The following is a 15674-nucleotide window of genomic DNA, read 5'->3' as shown; positions in this document are numbered from 1 at the left end:
TAGATATATGACCAATTTTGCCATGTCACAATGTTTATGAATATTGATTATGAAACTAATGACTAACATTTCTCTTGATTGTGATCTTAGCAACTTAAACTATATATATAATCAATTGGCTAAATGATTTCAAAACCTTGTTTAAATTCTTTTACAAATCTTTTTGATTTAACAAAAAGGGGGAGAAATGTTATTAAATTAAAAGGGGAGTTTTTGAAGAGGAGTAGTGTTAAAGTAAGGGGGAGTAGTATTTTTCAAAATTAAAATTCATTTTGAAATTAGAAAATCTTAAAATGTTTTGTTATATCAAAAAGGGGGAGATTGTTGAAAACATTTTGATGTTTCGATATAACAAATTAAATTAAAAGAATTTTAATTTTGAAAAAGATTTTTTCTAAGCATATTCGATATATTAAATCGAATATCAAAATAGTACTCAAAGTATTTCAAAGTTCATTTTAAATCCTTACTCAAGTGTAAAATTAAGTTTTAATCTTAAAATAATTTCAAAACGATTTTACAAAATATTTCGAACCATTTCAAAGCCAAAAAATTACAGATTGCTCAGAGGGAACCGATTCCCCCCTGAATGGTTTGGCTCCAAGAATTCCAGTATGCTCGGAGGGAACCGATTCCCCCCACTGTTCAACAGTCGAAATATTTGAATTTTACACTTAGGGAACCGATTCCCCCCACGCTCCAAGCAGAAATATTAATTGTTTTCACACTTAAATGGCTATAATAACTTCATTAATGATCCCCAACGTTCAGAAGTGATTCAAGGTGTATTTAAGCAAGCTTAGAAGCCATTGATAAAAAACAAGAAACATCAAGCAACTAGAATCAAGAGAGAATCAAAGAGAAAGCATCAAACCTCGAGTTTGAGCATTTCAAGCCTATCTTTCATTCAATATTCATTTTGCTTTCAAGAACACTTATTGTGTTAATTGTATTCATTCTTGAGTGTTCTTTTCTTTGTTCTAGAATTGTGCAAACAATCTACCTTGTGAGGATTTCCTTGTAAGTTTGCAAATTTGTATTGTTCTCTTTGGGAGAGAGTGTTCTCAAGAATTTGGGGTATAATTCTTGAGGGTTTGTAAGGTTACTCTTTGTCCTCAAAAAGAAAGACAAATTAGTGAATTTGTGGAAAATCCTTAGTGTGGATAGCTAAGGTAGTGGACGTAGACTTTGGTTGAGAAAGTTGAACTACTCTAAATCGCTGTGCAAATTTCTTTCAATTTTCTGCAAAAGCTTCCACCAAAATTTTAATTGCCAATTCACCCCCTCTTGGCCATATTCGTCAATCGATTAACTCAACAGAGAGAATCAAAAGCCTTATAAAAATCGATTTTAAGAGCACACTTTAGATATATATGTTTCCTTTCATAGTCTCTAACAAGTTTCTAAGCTAGAAGAGTGTTGTCGATAATAGATCTTCCACGAACAAAAGCAGACTAGTTAGGAGTAATAATAGCAGGAAGCAAAGTGGTCAGTTTTTTAACAAGGAATTTGGAGATGGTTTTGTACACCACTGAGCAACATGAGATGGGTCTATAATCCTTTATAGAACTTGGATTATGAGTCTTAGGAATCAAGGCTATAATTGTAGAGTTAAAAGATGGCAGGATGAATATTTCTTCAAAAAAGAATATGGTTGCTTTGGTAACATCCTCCCCAACAACATACCAAGATCTTTTAAAGAAAAGAGGGGTAAATCAATCTGGGCGAGGAGATTTATCATTTCCTTAACTGAATATGGCTTCTTTGATCTCTTCATTTGAAACATTTTTTACTAAGTCTGAAGAAAGTTCAGTAGACAAATTGAATTGAAGATGCTTTTTCAAGAAATGAGGGTCAGTTTACTGCATATTATGATAAACAGTCCCTAATTGTTGTTTGAAAAATTCTAAGGCTTCTGAAGACATGTCTTCGAAAGATTCCAGCCTTTTACCTTGAGCATTTATAAGGACTTTTATGGTATCATTTTTGTTTTTTGTTGCCATAACTGAATGAAAGTATTTAGAACACTTGTCTCCCTCTTTAAGCCACTTGACCTTTGATTTTTGCCTTAAAAACAGTTTTTCAGCTTCTTCAAGAGCAGCAAGCTCATTTTGAATAGAAAATTCCTTCTCAAGGGGGCTGGTTCCTTTAAGAGTATAAATTTGAACTTGTTTCAACTCTGTTTTCTTGAGCTTGACTCTAGCAGAAAGATTACTGTAGTAATTATTGTTCATAGCTTTTAAACAAGGCTTAAGTCTTTTAAGTTTGAGGAAAAGAGCTTGCATTGGATTACCATGAATAGGTTGCAGCCAGGAATTTCGCACTTCATCCAGGAAAGTAGAATGGTTGGACCAAAAAATAAAGAACTTGAAAGGTTTTGGTCTGTTGGTATAGACTTCTTTGTTCAACCATACAAGAGCCATGCAGTGATTAGAGGGGCCTGGAGCTAAAAATTCCACAAAAGACTTGTTGAAGGAATTTATCTAAAGAGAGTTTATGAGAACTCTATCAAGTTTCCTTGCAATGAAGGTTTCTTTTTGTTTGTTACTCCAAGTAAAGGTATGGCCAAAAAATGGATGGTCCTGAAGGAGAAGGTCTTGAACCACATCAAGGAAGTCTTTCATATCAATAGAAAGATAAGGACCTAAAAGGTCAGAGTCAGAGCTTTCTTTATAGTGAAGGAAGGAGTTAAAATCTCCTCAAAGAATCCAAGGGAGAGAATTGAAATGAGAATTTAAATCTCTAAGATGCTGCCAAAGGCGTCTTCTAGAAATGCCATTGTTGTTGCCATATATGGCAGAGATGATAAAAGGGATATTGTTGAAGTTGCATTTGGCAGTAATACTTTGATCCGAAGAATTACAAAAGGAGATGTCAATTCCTTTTTTCCATAACAGCCAGATTCTTCCATTAGAAGCAGATTCATAATTAATGAAAGCATTCCAGCTTCTGAATTTAGAGTGTAATATGTTAACATAGTTTTCAGTCTTGATACGAGTCTCCATCAAGCAAAGAATATCTACTTTATATAGATTGGCCCTTTAGAGAACCTTAATTTGTTTTTTAGGGTTGTTTAACCCTCTGGTGTTCCAAAAACAAATAATCATTGAGAGAAAAGTTTTGAAGATTCCCCTTTTTTTCTAGAAGGGGTTTTGACTTTTACTATTTGTTCTTTCTTTTTTGCTTTAAGTTCCTTTAGAAGGTTAGCCACTCCTGAAGCTGCTGTCGTGTTTTCTTAATTCGAACCTCTGCAATAGGTGAGTTTTTATCAACGGTATTAAGGATTTTGAATCTATTAGCTGAACCTTTAAGAGCAACTTTGGTTTTAGCCTTAATAGGTCTACCTCTACCTCTTTTAAGGAAAGAGGTAGGCTCTTGATCCTTGTCAAATGGAGAGTTTGTCAAATGAAGATTGATAACTTTGTCAGATTCTTCACTTTGGGAATGTGTTGGAGGTAGCTTTCATTCAATTGCAAGGGTGACAGAAGGAAGTGAAGAATCATCCTTAGGAGATTTCTCTGTTAGATTATGATGATTAACTGAAATCTCTCCTGAGTGAGTGTCTTTAGGTTCAGATTGTTCCATTAAGGGATGAGGGACTTGCTTTGAGTTCTGCTCTTCTTCATTACTAACAGAATCTGAGATAGAATTAGAGACTATTTTTTTCTCTCTAGATTTTCATTGGTTGAGGAGCTGTTGATTGATGAGAATAACAGTTCTTGTCAGAGTGCCCAAAAGAGATATATTTACTACATCTACTCGACAACCAGGGAATTTCAACATAGATATTTGTGGTTTATCCATTAGCTAGTTCCACTTTGATCGATTCTGGAATTTCCTCTTTAACTCCTATCTCAACACAGACTTTAGCATAGAGAAGTCTAGTTTTAGAAGCAGTGATATTGTCCATAGAAATAGGAGTTCCTAAGGCGCTAGAGATGTAACTAAGGCCGGCTTGATTATACAATTCAAGAGGAACATTAAAAAGATGCAACCAAATAGGCAAACGAGCAAGGTCAAAATCTAATCTTTGCATGTTAAGCTCCCATTTCCTCAAAATTAGAGGCTTGTTGAGGATGTGCCATGGTCCATTTTCAAGGACCCAGTCTCTATCATTATCAGAATTAAAGGAAAACACATAAAGATTATTTCCGGCGAGGCTGACCTGGACTTGTGCACTTTTCAATTGATGACTCCAAAGGTTAGCAATAATCCTTTGCAGTGCAGAGAAATTTGGCGCGGCACCAAGGAATTGGCCTACTAGCGATGATTTCCAGTTTGTAATGCCAGCTTCGAAGACCTCTGGAGGCGGACGAACAATCGGGAAATCTTCAGTCAATTTGGGGGGAAAATAGGTTAACTTTTGTTCTTCTTGGCATCTGAAAAGCTTTATCCAATCCATGATGGGGAATGGAAGACTGAACAGAAGGAGAGCAGAAATACGAGATAGATGAGAACGGCTGAATGACGACGAGAAAACTGGCGATGCGACGAGGAAACTCAGGCTCCATTAGTCCTGCTAACATGCGCCTTGAGAGCATCGTAAACGTGCGCCATTAATGTGTCTTTGATTTTAAAAGTTCTTGATCATTTATCCCTTGGACTGAGTCTAAGGAAAAAGATGATTTGCTTTTCAAATTTCTTTATTAATCGACAGAGAAAAGAGTGGCAGACTCGGATGGCCATGAAGATGCAGTACATGTTAATGGTGCATAATCGTGAGTTTGGGACAACCAGCCAAATCTTTATTGCCGTAGTTGGATGGTCTTTATCGTTAATACAAATCAAGGTACCTACATCAACTCACCTTTTATTCCAATCTCTAGCTGATAGCCATGTGACTTGAATCTTCAAATCTAAAAAAATTAATCATAAACAGGCAAACTACTGATTTACCATATCTGTAATAAGATGGTTTTGGTCAAAATTGTGGCCAACAACCACCGCACTTGGACAGGTCTGGCATCCGTATTAGCAAAGTTTGAGCTGGACTGTGAAGGATTTTCTATAGTCGTTGGAGTAGCAGCAGCAGGTGGAGGAGGCGACATTGGCGGGACTTCGCATGTGCCGTTGTCCTGCCAGACACAACAATCAACGCTTAAAGTGCAAGATATCGAGAGCTGATGGAGCAAACAGGGTATGGAGAAGCATCAGTTGCAGCATATTAAATGTTTACAGACCTTGCAATAGGCTATATTGTCACATCCGCAAGTGAGATGTCCATTGGCGACATCCAAAGCCTCTGCGGTTCCTCCACCATCACTCCTCTGCATCAAAGGCAATGAAGTTGTTAAAATCGGTACAGCTTAGTAAATCGATAGTACAACGTCGTATAAGATTCAGTTTCAGCTGAAGAACCTGGTAAAAATCAACAGTAATGAAGTTTGGCCAGCGATCTCCAGCTGCTTTATGGCAAGTGTTGAGCATCCTAACAAGTGGAGCTGAATTTTCCGCGCACGCTGCCGTCTCGTTTGGATTAGTAGGGAAATAGTTTTGAAGAACCAGTGATCTCGATTTGGTGTTCATAGGAGATGATTCAGCACGGTTTGGACAGGAACCATCTTTCATCCCATCATCTCCATCTGTAAGTTCAGATCAAAACAGCCTTTTACATCCTTTGACAAGCTAAAATTTGCTTCTAATCCCCCGCCAAATACACACAGATATAGGGTTGAAAAGTGAAGGTAGAACTCACATTGGTTTTCTACAACGTATCTCCACTCATAAGCAATCCCCTCAGAAGCCTCCTTAGCTGATTTGGAGGTGAAAACGACGAGTCGCTCGTTCTGCTTAACCATGTCGTCCACGGTTGGCCAATCTTCACCATTCTTGGGCATCTTTGAAACAGGAAACCAGTACTGACTTAAACCGGATGCATTGAAAACTTTTGTTAAGCCTTGTGTGGATACGACATAATCCTCGATAAATATGGTAATAATCTCAGATGGATTTGCCTCTAGAAACGCGTGTATCTCTTTGAGCACATTAATGGCAGGTTGCTGAAGATAATTAACAAAAAAAAATCATTGACAATCAGCTAAAACTTTGAAAAAGTACATGAAACTTAAGAACCAATTGAACTTACAAATGCTGTGGCATTGAAGCATTGGCCGCCAAAGGAATGACATAACCATACATCACCATTGAAGTCGTACATATCCAGCATAAGTCCACGAACCCCATTCTACAAGATGATTCATTTCTTGTAAATTAACACGATCTTTAATCAAATAAAAGCAACAAAATCCAAGTTAATCTTCTTGAACATCTTTTTCTTTTTAAAAATTCGAGTCTATAATCTATACATTAGAAAATAATAAGTTGAATCAGTCCAAAGAAAGAAAACTAAATAAATACAATTCTAGTTTCCTTAAAAATACAAAGCAAAACAATCTGTTGTGATATGGTGTTGGGAAATTTTATGCTCTGGGTCCTTATTAATCATAGTGCATGTTAAATGTGAAATGCAGGGAAGATTACCTGGAAAGCTTTTATATATCTATGATTAAAGGGAAAGCTTATACTTTAAGAAAAAGATTCGACACAGCTCATCATATCAAATTATGCTTAATTTTCAATCAAAGCACAGGAATAACTGTCACCAACATGACAATTTTTTTTAATTATCTAAGGATAAGAGAATATATGTTTAAAATATTTCTCAACTATTAATAATGTGTGTACCCTAACAGATGCAGTTGTTAAACTATATAATATAAGAACAACAAAACTTTTTTTAACCACACAAAGACCATTTATAATCTATAAACTAATATATATTAATAATAGTAATATAAAATATAAGACTTTAAATAAGATGATAACAAAAAAACTACTAAAATAAGCAAGTACATAAATATAATGCATTAACCTTCACCTTCATAAGAAGTTGGGAGAAAACCTTTTAAAAGTAAATAAAAAAGTGATTACCTTAAGTTGATTGGTGATAGAGTCCTCCTGGTTCGTAGGTGAAAGAAGAGCAGACCCAGTCTCAGACTTTGCCCCTTTGAGTGCAAAAGAGTTGTGGGTTGTGAGCCAAGAATATTTGTTAAATGGCAACCCATTTACCTAACAACCAATTCACCAAATCCAATAAAATAAAGTTAAAAAGAAAAAAAGTCTTACAATAAGAAATTAAGGGGTGGGTGCCTGCCCCTACCTTAGATGTAGGGGGGAGTGGTTGAATCCGGGTGCATCTGGGTCGGGTATTCCCATTGGCGGCGCAAGTTTGACATGTTAACCCTGAGTCACATGAAGAAGAAGAAGAAGAAGAACATGTTTCTCCGATCTGTTTAAAGGTGAAACAATATGTTAAAAAAATATGGTTTTTTGTAAATAAAAGGAAACGAGTCTGTTTTCTTTTAATTACCCGGAGACTGAAAGACAAGGGGAAGATAAGAAAGATATGGAGGATGAAACATGAAATATTTGAAGGACTCAATCTCTGCAAATAAGATTAAAACATGAAAGTCAACTGAAATGATCTATGGAGAGCATAGATTAAAGAAGAAAAGAAAGAGTATTTTATGAGAATTACATACCTTCATTTCCAGAGGAACCGCAGAGAAAACAATTTTAATTTGAGTTGTGGGGAATTTGGCGTCGGAGAAACTGGAACAGCAGGGGGGGAAACACAGGACGTTGGCTCTACTGATCTTAGACGGGCTGTTTTTAATTTAAGTTGCTGCTGCTTTTTGCATTTAAGCTGTTGTCTCAAAAACTAACAATAAAAAAAAAAACACGCTCAATTTTTCAACCTCACGTGTCAAAATACCATTTCGTTGTTTACCTTTTTCAATAAAAAGGATGGCTGTATAAAACCATTCATATTTTGATATAATTTAATCCAAATTTAATTTTGTATTTTTATAGAATTCCAATACACTTAAATTTTCATTATGTTATAATTAAAATTAAAATAATATGTAATCTATTTACACTAGGGTAAAATTAAGTGAATTTTGCATATCCTTATAACTCTTTTAAGTTTTAAGAAGACTGAATTTTTTTCGACAAATTAGAACCCAAGGGAAAAAAGAGTAAAAATATAATTTTTTATTTATTTAAGAAAATAAAAAAGGTAAATTATGAATTTTTATATTTAAAAAAATATTTTTAAGAACTATTGTTTAAATATATTTAAAAAAAGTACTAAAAATAAATTTTAACTATAATTGAACGATCAAATAAGATATTACCTATTGATTTAATGTATCAAGTGATTTTTAATGATATTGTGTCTATTTTATAACAAAATTAAAATTTTATTTTATAATTTTTATATGCTTATTAATAAAAAATATTTTAATGTAATTGAATAATCATATTCTTACATTTGAAAAATTCAGGCGAATCCCTCGTTGAAGACTTTGATTAGTATTATATTAGATTTAGGATCCTTTCTATTGTACCTTGCTAGATAGAAAGCATAGAAAATTCCAATAGAAACGCGTTTCTATAAATTCTTAATATTCTCAATTACGCTCTTTTACCACGTATCTAATGATATTTTTAAAAATGGTAAACTACAACATTAACCACTTAATTATTTAACTCTTTTATTTCTATCATCAAATTTTTAATTTTATCAATCAGATCACCTAATTATTTAATTGTATCGAATCAAGTAACTTGTCGTTATCATTTAACAGAGAGTCTGATATGCCAATTAAAAGATTTAGTATTATTATAGGTTTAGTTCTTGTTACTTATATATTTTATCAATTTAATTCAATAAATTTTACTTTCTAATCAGATTATGACATGTGTCAATCTTTGGTTTGAGAGTCATATTTATTTTAATTACGTTATGATTGTGATTGGAAGAAAATAAATCAAACAAAAATGCACAAGGTCGGAAGGAATCAAACCTAGGTTGCTTGGATCCCTTAGCAATCACTAAACCATTGAACCAACCATTCTGGATCTTCAGAATCAACCATATATATATATATATATATATATATATATATAGCTTGTATATTAATGTTTAAAACTTAAATCAAATTTCTAAAAAATTATATATTTTTAATTTTAAAATTATATTTTATTTTCATCTTAATTTTTTATTATACTAGGGTGATTACAAAGTAATATATGTTCTAAATATTCTCTATCTTTTGACAATGAACCCTCAATCATTCTTGTTACAGTTATTAGTGCTCAAACCGGAGACTTCTAGAAATAACAAACATTCCTTAACTATTGAGGTAATTTGATTCTTATTGTTGACAGTGAGATTCAATTAAACCAAAGAACAAATAATAAAAAAATAATAATTTAAAGTTAAAATAAAAATAGAGTATATTTTTAAGTCAAGATATGAATTATATATATATATATATATAAAGATTAAGATAAAAATTATATATTTTTACAGTTAAGTTTTAAACACTGTTAGATAAAATATATATCATATGGTGATAACTGTAAACCAATAGATGCTTCTGGTTTAGTGGTTGGGCTCTTAGTTTAATTTCCTCATGGCCCAGGTTTGATTCTCCATTCACCCATTTCTATGTGTATTTTATATGGTGATAGGTGTCACGTTATGATTGGAACAAAATAAATTTATTAAATTATAATAAATTAAAATAAATATGACTCTTCAATCAAAGATTGACACGTTTCACAATTTAAAAAAATTAAATGTATTGAATTAAAATTATGATCAAATTGATAGAATATATAAATAACAAAAATTACATTTGTAATTATACTAAATTTTTTAACTATCACATCAGCACTTCCGTCAAATGTTAACAAGGAGAAGGTGACTTGATATAATAATCAAATAATTAGATGAACTGATTGATAAAATTAAAAGTTAGTGAAAAATCTTTTTGTATTTTTTATTTTCAAAATTAATGAAAAGTGTTTTTATTATCTGTAAAAAAATTAAATATTTTTTCACATAAAATCTTGGTACTTATTTTATTATGTGATCGTTATACTTGTTATTTTTTTAACAAATTGGTATCAAAACATCATGTTGATTGTCTCAATCAAGATATTTGAATCATTAAGGTTTGAAATATTGGTGTTGGATCATAACACCGAATTAGTATTGTGGCAAGTGGAGGTATGGAAAATTGCAAGAGATATCTTATTGTGATGAAAGGACAGAGAACGATTGTCAACTTTTATGTTTTGTAGAGGTCAACAATTCTAGGAGATGAGATTATTATTTTTTGGCTTAGGGTTATCTTTGTCTTTATAGTAGACACAATTTATTATTTTTGCACATATCATATTTTGTATTAATTTAACCCTCAAAGTTTTTTAATTGCATCATTATATATCTTATCCCTAACTTAAAATCCTAAATTATAAATCTTAATATAAGGTTTAGGGTTTAGAGGATATGGAGTTATAATTTAGGGCTTAAGATTTATATTTTACGGTTTAAGTTAGGGGTAGGGTATAAAATGAAGCAATTGAGCAAATTCGAGGACTAAATTAATGCAAAAATACGATATGTGCTAAAATGATAAATTAATCTACTACCGGGGATAAAAATTACTATTTTGCTTTTTTCTTTCTTTCATGTCAGATGATGATGTTACTAATAATCGTAGGTGGGATTAGATGTTACTAATAATCGTCGGTGGGCTAAAGAGTTTTGAAGAGCATAAAAGAATTTAGTTTTGTGGACAACAAATTTATAAAAAAAACAATTAGATAGTATTTCAATGAATTCTTTATAAATAAAATAAAAATAATAACTAATATATTTTAATGGGTAAACTACACTAGTCTTCACAAATTAGTCACCAAATTATTATTTTTTATTTGACAAAAATATCATTAATATTATTTTTTCTATTTTAATCGACTGCGGTTAAATATAAAACAATGAGACTAACATGATTTTTTTATCTTGAATGAGATTCCTACGCTTAATCACTAAGCTAGGCATGGAATTTATTATAAATGTATTAAAACTTATATTTAAATTTGTATTGGGGCTTATAAACATAGAAAAAAGATTTAGATTTTGGAATAATAAGTCGGATATTAAATTCGCCTGCATAAATGATCCAATTTCATGTATACATCCTTTTAGAACACACAACGCTTGAAGACAAAACTCGTGGCTCCTTGATCGAATGAAGTTTTGTTATTCATTCACATGGAAAGATATCTGGAAAATAATGTGAAGCCATGTGGAAGAGGTTGGCTATCGATCGGAATTTACATAGGCTAGTTTTCTCTCTTCTTTATGTGTTCCATGGATTTTCAATTTCTTTTGAAGTTGAACTTCACTGACAGATCAACTTTGACAGAGGATGTTAGTTCTAGTTGGAACATCATTTAGTTGGATACTTGTGGATTGATACAATTCACTTAAAAATACATACTTCTTGTAAAAAAGACATTCATTAAAGTTTGTATATGGCGTAGAAGGGAATAGAAATAGTGTCACTGCTGAGGATAGTTGTTTTTCTTCCCTATTCTAGTGGAAAGAAGAAGCTGTCCAAGCAACAATCTAACAACAACTTGAGTGGCTTCTTTAAACAGATACAGCAAATACGTTGGCTGTCAGAGGATGTGAAAAACTTGTATCTCTAACTGCATATTGCGATATCTGTCTTCCTGATGAGATCAAGGTCTGAACCATTTTCCCATTTCTTCGGTTGATAATAGAAACCAAAGAAGATGGCAAGTGGGGCAAGCTCTTTGAATGCCTAAAATGACAAAGTAACCAACAACCCATGCCTTTTGCTTCCAAGTTCAAAGTCATCATAGCATCCATTCTCAACTTTCAGGTACATCTTATTTTAACCCAAGTACTAAAACTAACTCTTAAGTAATCAAGTTTAAGTGGCAAAATCATTCTTCACAACAAACTAGTGAGGCGCATCACTTGTGCAAGAAGGAATGCTTTTCAAATATGAAATTAACCATTAAATAAATTGGAAAATAAATCATTGACTGACGGTTGTTCCCAACAGAATGATTTTTGGTGCACCGACGGGCCTGGGTGTCGGCACCCTACAATCTGCCTATATTCTTTGCTTTCTTCATTTTCATTCGGAAACAAGCATCAGGCATTCCAATATTTGTTCTAAAGATTAAGCAAAATGATCATCACAACAACAACAAAAGGCCAAAGGGTTTTCACATTAGGTTCAGCAAAAACACAACGCTGAACTTTCCTAAAATTAGTGTCATTTGTTTTGTAATACTTGTAAAATCTAAACTAGTGCAGGTTAATTACCCAAAGTTTTTAATTCAATTAGTTTGATTTGTATGACTTGATCACCAAATAATGTATCTTACAGATGGACAATTACCCACCACTGTAATTGTAAAAGATGAATTAATAACTTGGAACTGAAGGAGTCCAATTTCTGATTTTAATTTTCTGCAACTGCCAAGTTTTGATATTTTTGGGGAAAAAGAAATGAAATTATCCAAGTCAAAGAATATAATGTACAGTATACAATATGAGGAGCCAATAGAGTTCCCCTAATCATTTACAAATAATAAAAAAAAAATTCATCACCAATTGCCCACACAACAAACAATTGGATCAGAGCCATCAATATTTTTTTATCTAACGTAATCAAACTAATTATCTCTTTCTTCTACCTCAGGGTGATCCAGTTCCCGGAAATCGACCAGTGGAGTGGGCCGTCACAAGCCAATTCACGAATCCTTTCCATGGGTGACGAAACGTAACTTGAAAACGAAGAACCAAAGCTTGAATTCTCTTGAGAAGAAGCTGTCGACTGAGTTGAAACCCAGTCTGGAAAATGGAAAGGACATCTCGGTGACTCTGAAAATTCTTCAAACCAGCATCGCCCAGATGTCGATGCTTCTTCTTCTTCTTCATGACATGGATTAATTTCAATAGTATCATTTTCACCAGCCAAAAAAGGATGATCCAGGAGCATTTCAGCAGTCCACCGTTTCTTCGGGTCTCTAACAAAGCACTTTCCGAGAAAATCTTTTCCACCCTCGGATAACTCGGCAGGAATTCCAGGCAATTCATCGTCAACCCCAATTCTAAACAACAAAGCCGCCACGCTTGTTCCCGGTTCAAACTTCCAGGCTGGTTTCCCAGTGATCATCTCAACCACGGCACACCCAAGTGCCCATATATCCACCGGCGAATCATACACGTTTAAATTAACCGACTCCGGCGCAATATTCAGAGGGGTTCCCCTGATTTCCACCGTCCTCTGTTTTTCTCCGTTTCTCTTCGCCAATCCAAAATCTGCTATCTTGACGTCGCCGTCATCAAACAAGAGAATGTTTTCAAGTTTAACATCACAGTGAACAAACCCTTTGCCATGAACAAAGCTTAGCCCTTTAAGTATCGATCTTACATATCTTCTAACATCGGATTCCGTCAGGCTTCCGCCGCTTTTCTTAACCCGGTCAGCCAAGCTTCCTTTTTTAGCGTACTCCAAGAACAAATTATACTTCTTCTCACCATTCTCGACGGTGAACTCATCGCCAAAACAACTGATTATTTGTGGGCAAAAACCAAGCTGGTCCAGCACTTGCTTCTCGTGCCGAAGAGAAACAAAGCCGGCAGTTTGAGAAGATTTTACCACCATCAATGGAGATTTTGAAAAGCTTTTCTTAAGAACCATCAAATTGACAGTGCCGAAACTTCCAGAGCCAATCGTATCCCCTCGAACCCACTCCATTTCCAACTACACAATTCGAATTGGGGTTTGTGGAAGGAATGGAAGGGTCGTTTTTTGCTTGGCTCCTTGAGAGAGAAAAGGAAGGCCAGGCAAAATGAGTAAAACCGGGTGTTACAGGGCGTTATAGTGGTTCCGCAAACTCCTTTTATACAAAACCAAGATTTTTTTTAAAAAATTATATGGTAGCCGTTCAATTTCAGTGTATCAAATATAATTTCAATTTTTTCCTCTAAATAATGCACGTGATAGGCAAGTATATATTATTTGTTTTTTTTAATATTTTTTCCCAAATTTGGATACGAAAGCTGAACCGTTGCTTATAAAACGTGGTCGACAGTCATGTTATGGCCAGCCAATATTAAAGATTTTTATACCCACATGAATTATGATTTATTGTAAATTAGGTTTAATGTATTAATAACGTAGGACGACAAAATCTTTTCAAATTAATGTTTACATAATAAATTAGATTATGCCATATCAGTTGATAATAACCTAAGTTAGATTTCTCATTATATATTTTTCACTATTGATTTACAATTTTATATTTTAAAATAAAACAACTGAATATTATTACTTAATGGTTCAACACATTAATAGTTCTATATCAAATTCTTTATTACTTATGATCATCTATTGAATAACTTTTTATTATATAAAACATTTTTAACACAAATCTTGAGTGTAATGTAGTTTTAAATTCGTGCGTAGCATGTTACATGTTAATGAATTATAAGTCTAATAGTATAGTAACTTTTAAAATTATTTAAGACAAATAAAATTGAAAGAATATTAAATATGATTCATAATTTATAAAATAATCCCATACATTCAAAATAAAATCATAAATCGATAATACGAAAATATAATTTAAAAAACTTATAGTTTCTGTTCTTAATTGTACCCTTGAGATTGTTATTTCACGTCAATAAAAAATATTGATCATCTAAAAGGATTTATTTAAAAAATAAAATGATATGATTTGAATATCAGTATTAGAGGGTATATACATGTAAATTAGTTCGTTCGAATCTATTGAATAGTCTTAATGGTTAAAAGAGTTGAACTAAAATGTGAGTGCATGTCCAGCCATTGAATAAAGCAGTAGCATTCACTTCGAACCCAGATCCTCTTTCTGCACAATGAAAGAGAAAACTGGATAAGCTTAGGGGGTATGCGAAAACCCTTTTCTTTTTTTACACTAAATTTCAAAATTATATCCAATTTTTCTCTAATGCTTTCCAGCACTCTCTAATGGTTTTAAGAATGCTTTGATTGCTCTTATTAATATCATGCAATTGTTTATTTTAATTCCGATACAAATTTATTTTTGAGACAATATCAGTATCTGGATCTCATGAGGTATCAATGAATCATAGTTTCTAACCTCATTAATGGATCTATGAAAGGATTTTTAAACATAACTAATGAGGTGGCAGATTTTAATTCACTAATTATACATGAATCATGGGATTCATACGTTGCTACATCAAATATTAATGTTTTCTATTATTAAAATTTTCTTAACCTATAGATAAAGCACACGCATAAAAAAAGTTATCTCTAGAGCACATTCTAACGTTTAAGTTAATATGCATTCCATGAGTTTGATATTATAAGCCACGTATACCTAATTTTATGTTAAGATGTGAAATTTTTAAATTTTAAGGAGAAATGAATTTATAAAATTTTATAGGTGAGAATCAGGAAAAGATAACTTAATTATCACATTATCTTTTTCACCATATGACAAAGCATGAAAATGCACGTCAGTTAAGAAACGAAAACTTGGCCTAAAATAGAAGAAACTTAAATTGAAATCATAATCTAGACTATAGCTTATAGATAATCATATTTGTTTGGAGCAGGACCAGGGTCATAATCTCAATTTAAGAAGAGTAAAATATAATTTTTTTAAAACTAAAAAAAAATTATAATTATTCTATAAGTATTTAAATTATGCATAAAAATTAAATGTATAAAAAAATTGCCTAAGCTCATTGCAGTATCTAA

At 32.6% G+C, this 15674-nt stretch overlaps 1 protein-coding gene across 2 annotated transcripts; it reads right to left on the bottom strand.

Moving 5' to 3' along the window:
• Positions 1–4719: 4719 nt before the first annotated feature.
• Positions 4720–13727, bottom strand: LOC120173107 (PI-PLC X domain-containing protein At5g67130-like). Of its 2 annotated transcripts, none has more exons than XM_039180447.1 (9): positions 12595–13727; positions 7370–7376; positions 7160–7288; positions 6931–7068; positions 6086–6184; positions 5696–5999; positions 5359–5582; positions 5181–5267; positions 4720–5075 (listed from the first exon to the last, which is right to left on the bottom strand). In XM_039180447.1, the coding sequence occupies exons 1-9, from the start codon at positions 13659–13661 to the stop codon at positions 4893–4895; spliced, it is 2238 nt and encodes a 745-aa protein (XP_039036378.1). In that variant the 5' UTR covers positions 13662–13727; the 3' UTR covers positions 4720–4892. The 2 variants fall into 2 exon arrangements, with proteins under 2 accessions (XP_039036378.1, XP_039036337.1); XM_039180406.1 differs by lacking the exon at positions 12595–13727 and adding an exon at positions 7542–7656 and having other exon boundaries at positions 7370–7444.
• Between the last annotated feature and the right edge of the window lie 1947 nt (positions 13728–15674).

The sequence above is a fragment of the Hibiscus syriacus genome, unplaced genomic scaffold (assembly GCF_006381635.1).
Source record: "Hibiscus syriacus cultivar Baekdansim isolate YM2019G1 unplaced genomic scaffold, ASM638163v2 tig00000329_pilon, whole genome shotgun sequence".
In the NCBI taxonomy this organism is placed as follows: Eukaryota; Viridiplantae; Streptophyta; class Magnoliopsida; order Malvales; family Malvaceae; genus Hibiscus; species Hibiscus syriacus.
This window is presented reverse-complemented; position numbering and strand designations above follow the sequence as displayed.